The 10,767-nt window shown below is 35.6% G+C and overlaps 1 protein-coding gene across 2 annotated transcripts; it reads right to left on the bottom strand.

The window, feature by feature from the left end:
* Positions 1-7,439: 7,439 nt before the first annotated feature.
* LOC130814303 (uncharacterized protein At3g17950-like) lies at positions 7,440-10,345 on the bottom strand. Of its 2 annotated transcripts, none has more exons than XM_057680416.1 (3): positions 10,096-10,345; positions 9,647-9,799; positions 7,440-8,082 (listed from the first exon to the last, which is right to left on the bottom strand). In XM_057680416.1, the coding sequence occupies exons 1-3, from the start codon at positions 10,108-10,110 to the stop codon at positions 7,591-7,593; spliced, it is 660 nt and encodes a 219-aa protein (XP_057536399.1). In that variant the 5' UTR covers positions 10,111-10,345; the 3' UTR covers positions 7,440-7,590. The 2 variants fall into 2 exon arrangements, with proteins under 2 accessions (XP_057536399.1, XP_057536400.1); XM_057680417.1 differs by having other exon boundaries at positions 10,183-10,343.
* Positions 10,346-10,767: the final 422 nt, after the last annotated feature.

Genomic DNA, 10,767 nt, shown 5'->3' with positions numbered 1-10,767 from the left:
GGTTTGTTAGGAAAAATATTCAAAAGGTGCAAAATTGTTATCTTTTCATTACAATTTTGCAGTCAGAAGATATTTTCATATGAATCAAAGTCAAATACATGACATCTATGACAGTAACAACAGTTGAATAATCCAATATGTTAATTATAATTAATTAATATCTCTGATAAATATCTACTTCCATTCAGCAAATTGCAACGCTGACATGATAGAAATAGGAATGGTATATCTTTGGTAAAAAAATATTTTGTTTACAATTTTAAACACATTGTTGTAGCTACTTCGACATATGTCCAACTCATTTTACAGACCTGATAACAATGACTTCGATTTATAAAGCGTAAAGTTAAATTTTATCTTTTATTTTGATGTATATAAAAGCGAGGTTATTGGAAATATTTGGGAATATTGTAATTGATATCAATATTAGTTATATGGCAACAATATCATATGACATTATTCTAGAATATTGGGAATGTTAGTTATATGGTAATATTATCTTGTGGTATGATTTTAGGCTAAGTTTACTTAATTTATTAAATCATATCCTTATATAAAGATATATTGTAAATAAAGATGATTAGAAAAACATATCAGAAAATATACATTTTACATATTCTTTCATGGTATAAGAGCAGGTTTAATTTTTTTTTTTTTTTGTTTTTTCTCTTTACTCATGGCCGGTGACAATGAACTGCAGCCACCAACACAGAAACTCGACTCCACCTCCCCATTCTACCTCGGCGCACATGATCGTCCAGGGGATTTTATCACTCCGGTTTGTCTCAAACTTGACAACTTCGATTCATGGGCACACGCAATATATATAGCTCTTTCCTCTCATTGCAAATTCGGATTCCTCGATGGCACCATCACTGACTATGCTCCACCCGCAACAAAGGAGGATTGGGTCATTGTTCATTGTATGCTCGTTTCATGGCTTATGAATACCATTGATCCGGAGGTAAAAAGTATGTTGTCTAATTATGATAATGCTAAGCATTTATGGAATGATTTGCATGAACGTTTTTGTGTTGTCAATGGTTCTTGTATTCAACACTTAAAGTCTCAAATTAATCGTTGTGAACAAACTAAAACCATGACTGTTGTTGTTTATTTTAGCAAACTAAAAGTTTTATGGGATGCTCTTGCACAAATTGAACCTTTGATTTGTTGTAAGTGTGGTCGGTGTACTTGCAATGTTGGCAAGCAACATGAGAAAAGGCGTGAGGATGATAGGTTACACCAATTTTTAATTGGGTTGCACTCTGATTATTATGCCCATACCCGCTCAACGATTCTTGCTCAAGATCCTCTACCCTCACTAAAAAAGGCATATTAACAAGTTTCACAAGAAGAGCTGGTCCGTGGTCTTGATTGCGTGAGGGAGGAGACCACCCAAGCTGTCGGGTTTGCTCTTCGTACCACAACAGGTGTTGGTCGAGGACGCGGTAGCACTATCGTGTGTTCTCACTGTCAGAAGCCGGGACACTCGTCCTCTAATTGCTTTTCTTTGCAAACCTGTACTCATTTTAAGAAGAAGGGTCACGATGTTGCGCGATGCTTTGACATTGTTCGGTATCCGGATGGTTGGAATGATAAGAGCAAAGGTGCGAAACCCACGGCAGCTCGAGGCAAAGGGGGTGTGCGTGCCAATGTTGCTGCTGGTCGTGCTCTCGAGTCAGCAACACATGCGTTTGTTTTCACTCCCGAGCAATGGAAAGCTATTACGGGAGTTTTTGCTAATGCTACAATACCGGAAAATCGCCTAAATGGTAAGTTTGATGTATCTTCTTGGATCATTGATTCAGGCGCTACTCACCACGTCACAGGTGATAAGTCATGGTTACTTTCCATTCGTCAAATTCATTGTTCTGTTGGTTTGCCAAATGGCGAAACAGTAGTTGCTTCTATGGAAGGATCGGTTCGTTTATCCGATACGATTACTCTTCATCATGTTCTATATGTACCTCATTTGAGTTGTAATTTACTTTCCGTCTCACAACTTAATGATAACTTACAAACTATTGTCACATTTAATTCTAATATGTGCGTTATACAGGACCAAACGAAGGCGCTGATTAGAACGGGCACTAGGAGAGATTAATTGTACTATTTTAGCAAACCTGAGATGGTGACCGCAATTGAAGCTACTTCGGCTCTGGAACTCTGGCATAGGCGTCTTGGCCATCCTTCCGAAAAAGTAATAAAGTTGCTTCCCCATGTTAGTAGTAATAAGGATCGTCTAGCAAAAGGTTGTGAAGTGTGTTTTCGTGCTAAGCATCATAGGGATGTTTTTCCGTTAAGTGAAAATAAATGCACTAGAATATTTGAAAAAAATACATTGTGATTTATAGGGGCCATATCGACATGAATCTTCTTGTGGGGCTCGTTATTTTTTAACAATTGTTGATGAATTTTCTAGAGCTGTGTGGATTTATTTATTGCTTGATAAAACCAAAGTTTTTCCAATATTTATGGCCTTTTTTGCTATGGTAGATAGAAAATTTTCTCAAACTGTTAAAATTGTTCAAAGTGATAATGGTACAGAATTTAAATGTTTGATTGATTATTTTACGGCCACCGAAATTATTTTTCAAACCTCTTGTGTGGGTACTCCACAGCAAAACGGAAGGTCGAGCGAAAACACATACATATTTTGAGTGTGGCAAGAGCCTTGAGATTTCAAGCTCAATTGCCTATTTATTTTTGGGGGGAGTGTGTACTCGCGGCTACTCATTTAATCAATCGCACTCCTACACCCCTTCTGCAGAATAAGACACCTTTTGAGATTCTTTTTCATAAACCACCCGCATTTGATGCTATTCGTACCTTTGGCTGTTTATGCTTTAATCACAATCAAAAGACCAACAAAGATAAATTTGCAAGCAAAAGCCGAAAATGTGTATTCATGGGGTATCCTTTCGGGAAAAAGGGATGGAATTTATATGATCTTGAATCAAAAGAATTTTTTGTATGTCGTGATGTTAAGTTTATTGAAGATGTTTTTCTGTTTGGGTGTTTGGAGGATGTCAATGTTGGTTCGAATATTGTGGAACATGGGGTTGTACATGAGGATTTTTGTGATTTTGGTATTTGTGATGATAACTGTGACATTGAGGGCAAGGGATTGTGCGTGATGGTTACGAAAAAGGTACACCACACCTTATGGTGCAGCAATCCACGCAAGCTCAACCTACGACAGCTTCTGTGCCCACGCATCCTGCTACCCCTGATGCTCTTCTAGCAGAAGCTGGCTCGGGCAGCGCTGCTCCATCCACAGTCATGGCTGCTAATGATGCTTCGGGTACTGATAACATGGGACGTGGATTTCGTACAAACGTTTCCTTCGGTCAAGCTTCGTGACCACGTCACCGCATCCGTGTTTGCTAAAAGTCAGTCTTCCTCTCTCCCGACGTTCTGATCACACATCAGGTACTCCGTATCCCTTAGCACATTATATTCACTGTGACAATTTTTCTGTACATTATCGAAAGTTTATTGTAGCTATTATTCATGGTACTAACCCTAAGTCCTTTAAAGAAGCAATGAAACATGTAGGTTGGCAGAAATCAACGCAGGAGGAAATTCAGGCTCTAGAAGCCAATAGTACATGGACTTTGGAACCTCTTCCTCCCGGTAAAAAGGCTCTCAATAGTCAGTGGTTCTACAGGACCAAATATTTGTCCAATGGCGCAGTTGAACGACTCAAATCTAGGTTGGTGGTCTTAGGTAATCATCAACAAGAAGGCATCAACTATAATGAGACGTTTGCCCCGGTTGCAAAAATGAGAACAATTCGAATTTTTTTGGCCATTGCTGCTTCCAAGAATTGGGAGCTCCATCAAATGGATGTTCATAATGCCTTTTTGCATGGTGATCTTGCTGAAGAAGTATACATGAAATTGCCCCCTAGGTTTGAAAGTTCGAATCCTTCCTTGGTCTGCAGATTACGTAAGTCATTGTATGGTCTCAAAAAGGCTCCCAGATGTTGGTTCGCAAAGCTAGTCACCGCTTTGAAAACGTATGGTTTTTTACAGTCCTATTCTGATTATTCTCTTTTTACATTCACTAAGGCCAATATCCAGATTAATGTTTTAGTGTATGTCGATGATCTCATTATTTCTGGGAATGATTCTGCTGCATTATGTACTTTCAAAGCATATTTGAGTGATAGTTTCAAAATGAAGGACCCGGGTCCTTTGAAATATTTTCTGGGCATAGAAGTGGCCCGTAGTTCTGCAGGTCTGTTTTTGTGTCAAAGGAAATGTACCTTAGACATTATTTCTGAGGCTGGTTTGTTAGGGGCTAAACCAAGTGGGTTTCCCATGCCGCAAAATCATAGGCTCGGCTTGGTTGATGGAGAGCTTCTAACTGATCCAGAAGTGTACCGTCGGTTGGTTGGACGTTTAATTTATCTTGCAGTCATCAGGCCGGATTTAGCCTATTCCGTACATATATTGTCTCAGTTTATGCAGGAACCACGCATTGAGCATTGGGAGGCCACTTTAAAAGTGGTTCGCTATTTGAAGGGAACCCCAGGACAGTGTATTTTGTTAAGCGCAAACTATGATTTAACTCTACAGGGTTGGTGTTATTCAGATTGGGTTGCTTGCCCGATCACTCGTCGATCACTTACTGGTTGGCTCGTGTTTTTGGGGCAATCTCCTGTCTCTTGGAAAACCAAGAAACAACCTACTGTCTCTTTTTCTTCGGCAGAGGCTGAATACAGGTCTATGGCTGCATTAACTTGTGAGTTGAAATGGCTTAAGGCCTTGTTGTTAAGTTTGGGTGTCAGACATTCGAAAGCTATTCAGATATTTTGTGATAGTGAATCTGCCCTACATATAGCAAATAATTCTGTTTTTTATGAACAAACCAAACATATTGAAGTGGATTGTCATTTCGTCCACGATGAGATTAATGAAGAATTGATTTCTCCGGCTCATGTTCCTACATAGTCTCAGTTGGCTGATATTTTCACAAAGGCTCTTGGCACAAAACAGTTTGAACTATTACTCTCCAAGTTGGGCATTCTTGATCCTCATGCTCCAACTTGAGGGGGATATTGGGAATATTTGGGAATATTGTGATTGATATCAATATTACTTATATGGCAACAATATCATATGGCATTATTCTAGGATATTGGGAATATTAGTTATATGGTAATATTATCTTGTGGCATGATTTTAGGCTAAGTTTACTTAATTTATTAAATCATATCCTTATATGAGGATACATTGTAAACAAGGATGATTAGAAAAACATATTAAAAAATATACATTTTAAACATTGTTTCGTAAATGCACCCAAGTTTATTTATTTATTTATTTTGTGATTGTTTATAATTGAACAACATGCATTTTACTTATTTTAAAATCTAAGCACAAAATAAACTAAAAGTCCATTGAGGTGCATGTCTTTTTTAACACTTCACATCTATGTTCACAAATTCTTAAATGAGATGGTCTTATTGTGAAACCATTTTCTACATTAGTGTGTCAAAATAACTACTAATATTTTTAAAGTGATTAATTACATAATTGCACTGATTATATAAGCTCATTTTATAGTTAGACGGTCTTATACAAGACGATCTGATTCAAGTTTAAATTACTTTTATTAGGTTTAGGTTGGGTCAAATGAAGTTACCTAAGTTTAACATTGGCCCATTTCTTCATATGAAAATTCAACTCTATCTAACATTAAGAAGACTACATAATGGATTGGCTTTAAAGTCGTTCACCAAATCTAAGACAATATTTTCTTTGGATTTATATGATCACTCACATTATTAAGGATAAGAAGTCGAAAATTCTGTGTTTGTGAGAAGGGGACCCTAAAATGAAGTGAATCAATGCCTTATAGCATTGACAATCTTTTATTGGGTTCCATCTATAATCTTCTAGTTGTATTCATGCCACAATATTTAAGAATAGGTGGAGTTATTTAAATTGTCTGATCATATTAAAAGAGAATAGAAAAATACATAAATGACAATTTAAAAAAATAGAGATATTTCTAAAAAAGAAAATTATAACAAAGTTAAAGAGAACACAAAAATGAAAAGTGTGATAATCTGAAAGAGAGAGTAGAAAATGAGAATGTCATCTTTATTAGAATTTTTTGGTTTTAAAAATGCACTAGTATACTCCTATTCATGTTAATTTGTATTACTTTCCATTTTAGTTTGTCTTATTTAATTTGCAATCTTTCCTTTTGCCTATGGTCGGGTATGGTCAAAATCTCATTTAAACCTCATTCACAAACTTATTCTATCTCTCTCTCTCTTAACTACTCCACTTGCTTTTTGTTCTATCCTCCAACTTAATTTTTATTTTCACCAATTTTCACCCAAAAATCAAATAGCGCTAAAAAAGAGATGAGGGGAATAGTATATCTCAAAAGAAAAGTAATATGGCCTCATGTACCATGTAATATGGGCTCATTTACTAATTATAAAAACACACAAAAATAAGTTGTTTATATCTAAAAATAAAAAGTGTAGCAACTTAGAGTGTTGACAAAAATTTTGAAAATAATTGTAGTAGCCCAAATCAGTTAGGATTGATGGGAAATGAATGGACCAGTCTTAACAGTTTCCTAGTCTCTATTATTGACAAGTGAGTAGAAAGTCCTATAAATATAATGCGCATTTTGAAGAAGCTGATTTAACATAGGACCACACTGTTGTCATTCATACCAAGCACATCTTCCGAATCTTTGTAGGAAGAAACTGATTATAAGAAGTCATAGTATGGTACGTATTTTGAGTCATCAACATTCCACAATTGCCCATTTCAGCAAGAGAGTTGGACACTTTACCACTTCAAATTAGAATTAATTACGTTTTTCTTTTTAATTTTTTTCAATCCAACTAAAACATCTTGCATGAGAACAAATAATAAGACAAAGTCGACGTTAACTTGTAAGTTTGGTTCAAAGCTTTATCAAGATTGGTGTAACCTGTAAATTTGGTTCAACGTTTTGTTAAGTGTGTTTTAATAAGTGTAAGTGTATTGGAAATCCAATTTTGCATTTGAAAAGCAAAAACCTTTTGATATTAGAACTTTAGAAAGTTGTAGCTATAGTGTTCTACGTAAGTAGTTTTCTTATGTTTAGTTTAGAGATGAATTTAAAGTTTTAACCTTCCTCCTATTCAATCCCCACCATACAATTGGAGGAGAACATGATATAATGTATGCCCTTCACAAGATTGTTAGTGTGAGATATCAACAAAGTTTGAAAAATAACCAATGTGACCTCATATTGAAAAATTAGAGAGAAATTAACTAATATATAAGCTTGATGAACTACTCCTCCTATAACCAACTAATTTTAGAATGGAACCTCATTAAGTTTATGTGCAGCCAACTCTCTGCTTAAGCGGGTTTTGTTGTGCACAAGCCCAATAACAATTTATCAAACAGCATCTCAATGAATCACTTATGTGTGTATTAGACCGAAAACGAATTGTTTTCAAACACAAGGACAATCACTCTTGTAGAACAGGGCAGAATGAACAAAAGATAAGGAAAGTGTTGCATATAGGAATAGCAGATGCAACCAGCTCTACAATATGCTCCCTCAATGAGAATCATCCCCACCACACATGCATGAAAATAGCACAGGAACCCCATGCCCATTATTGTGCCCATGCTCGATCCCTCCTCTTCGACCACTCTCAACTTCAGAACCTGAAAAAGGGCTCGACTGAGGAGGGGCAACATGACCATCCACGAACAACGAATTGGGCTCGGCGAGGGGCTGTGCTAAGGAAATTTCGTCTGGCACGAACACATTGTGGCTTTGATTTCTTCTCTGCTCATTATTCGCTGCCCTCCTCTCTACGGCCAGAAATTGGCCTAGGGATGGGGTGTTGTTTGTAGTACTCTTGACATCTATACTGTCCCTTGAGCAAAGTGAGAATATCCATGGTTTAGACTTACAAGGCTTCTTGACCTTAAGCGGTTCAGGTCGCCTTCCCCTTATTGATCTTCTAGAAAGTTCTAGGATGCTGGAAACACCTATAAGGCTCCCTAATGTAATACTTCTGTCATGGAAGAAGGATCCTGTTGACTGCAAGAAAAATTACAGCATGAAACTGTGCAACAAATGCATCCTGAGTCAGATCATTTATAATGCAGTGCAATTTCATGTGATGGTAGGATGATGGGTAAATGAGTTACTGCAACATCAAAAAAATTCAGCACATTACACAGCTACTCTTGTGAGAGACCGTCTCTCAAAGAGACGACCTCAAAACAAGAAGCCCACATTTTGATTTTGTCTTTAATTTGTGTTAATTGAGCTATTTAGACCATATATCTAATGCGTTCTTGGAGAAACCGTCTCTCACAACAATTTGTGTTACATTATTAGCAACCAAAGCTATATTTTCTTATTCAACATAGCAAGCCTAACATGGCTTATTTGCTATGTTGGTCATTATGTGTTTATAACCATCAAATGTGGTCGGCTGCAAGAACCAATAATGTAGATGTGATAGTTTTACGCAAGTGCCATGCCCACAACCCTCTTCCTACACTTGGATTTGAGATCAGCACTGAATGCCTGACATAATAAGAATATCATATACTCCTAATAATTCCATTCATTCATACCCTATGTAACTTGGACTCGAGTCTCATGCCAGGCACAAGCAAGTATTTAAGTGTCACGATTGCTTTCCATGTTTTTGGTCCAAAATCGAGTGTCAAATGTCCACATCCACATGCTCATCAGACTATAGTGGGTAAAACACAGGTTTGTATGTGAAAAGCAAAGCTCAACTAAGAAAATATACATCACAAGTAGTCAACTTGCAAATTAATGTACATATATGCTTCAAGTAAGATGAGTGTTTTCTTTTTGTGTGTGTGCCTTATAGTCCATCATTTTTGAGAATCAAAAAAAGTAATGACCAGAAGGAATGTTATAAGTATGGAACAAAGGGAACTTCACACAAATAAGATTAACTTGACTATTTTTAGCATAAGATTGGATTTGATACTATATAAGGAATACTATTGCTTGTCTTACTTGAGGGATCTTAACAAGCAATACTTAAACCTTAATCCTAATTCCAGATAAATTTGTTATTTGCTAGTACACAAAAAGACCCGCATAAGAGGAGAGTTTACTGCACACACACCCAATGACTTTCCATCCTAAAACCAATTGGTATTAGGATATATATGATAGTCAACCTCCTAATTTTTCGACGTGGGATCATAAGTGGGCTTTGATGCATTCAAAACAACCAATTAATCAAAACCTCCCTTTTAAGTTGAAACATTCAATCAATCATGGGAACAATAACATTAAGATTAGATTAACATATTTGATTACCTGAATTAGCAAATTCAAGTTTTTAACTTACTAATTATGATCATACAACTAAACATGGGGCATAATCAATGCAAGTAGAAGACAATCTGAATGAAACAAAACACTCAGAATGCATGCAAAATCACATCAATCAATCTTCAACACACAATTCCTCAGACATCCTGATCTTAGCATATGAAAAAGATAGGCACTAGGCAGACTCTATAGTTCTTTAGTGACTGAAAACTGTCATATCAAAACATTCTGCTACAACTATCAAAAGTTTTTTTTTTTTCTTTTTAGAAAAGCTAACCTCAGTGTCTAAATCAGATGAAGAATCAGTGGATGAAGTTGGTGAACCAGTAAGCATTGTAGTGTTGAATGACATTGAACCAAAATAATCTGTACCCCTTCCTAATCCAATTCTCACATTTAATGGCTGCAATCCAAGAGGCCAACCCTCTTCCTACATAACATCAAATTTAAACCCACTAATTAGTGTCGGTAACAGCACAAATCCAGAATACCAGTATAAAATAGACCCAACAAACATCTTTAACCATTAAAATTTACCCAAAAAATACCTCAAATGATACAGTAAATCACCAATTTTTATTTTTAATAAACCCATTTCAGAAAACTTAAATTCCATAGTTCTTAATACAGAAAGAAAATGCCCAATTGGAAAAGTGAGATTTTGTTAAAAGGGTAATAGAAAAAAAAGGGAAAATTTTGTTTAGAAAAAATAGAGTGTATAAATACCTGGTGAGCAGCCATTACAGCAAAAGAAGAGTGATAATGAAATTGAAGATTATTAGAAGAATAGTACAAAATGCATGGAATGGTCACCTCAATGATTCAATAGGAAGAGGAGAAGATCTGTCATTTCTTTCTTGGCTTTTCTTTATTGAACAAAAAGAGGTGAAGGAACAGATTTTAGCCCTTCTTCTGAGAAGAGGAACAAGAACAACATAGAGTGTGGGAAGGAGAGTGAAGAAAATAAATTGTAAAAAAAAAAAAAAAACAAAGTTAAACAGTCAAAAAAGAGGAACCAATTAGCATATGGACAAATCATTTGTTGACTGAAAAGAGGAAACAGAATAATTTGATGATTTTGACAAGTAATTTTGAAAAAGCAAAAGGAAACAAAGGTAAAAGCTAAAGAGGTTGAGTTGGGTTAAGGTAGAATTCTACTTGTTGGTTCTGAAATACTTTTCACATAGCTGTTATTAGTATTATTAATTGCTCAAATTCATTTTATATATTACAGTTAATATATAAGAAAAAATATAGTTAAGTGTAATTAAATTTACATAGTAAAATATATAAATGATCAAAATAACACATTAAATTGTATAAAAAGTCATATGTAAAAACGAAGAAAGTATATACAATAAGAAGTGTAATTACTAATAAAGCTTTTATAATTTGTGT

The sequence above is a fragment of the Amaranthus tricolor genome, chromosome 5 (genome assembly GCF_026212465.1).
Source record: "Amaranthus tricolor cultivar Red isolate AtriRed21 chromosome 5, ASM2621246v1, whole genome shotgun sequence".
NCBI classification, from domain to species: Eukaryota; Viridiplantae; Streptophyta; class Magnoliopsida; order Caryophyllales; family Amaranthaceae; genus Amaranthus; species Amaranthus tricolor.
This window is presented reverse-complemented; position numbering and strand designations above follow the sequence as displayed.

Bases quoted from the DNA above. Each gene is read 5' to 3' on its own strand.
- LOC130814303 (XM_057680416.1), bottom strand. The intron at 8,083-9,646 runs GTTAGCTTTTCT...TTTTTCTTGCAG, and splicing joins CATCTGATTTAGACACTGAG to TCAACAGGATCCTTCTTCCA.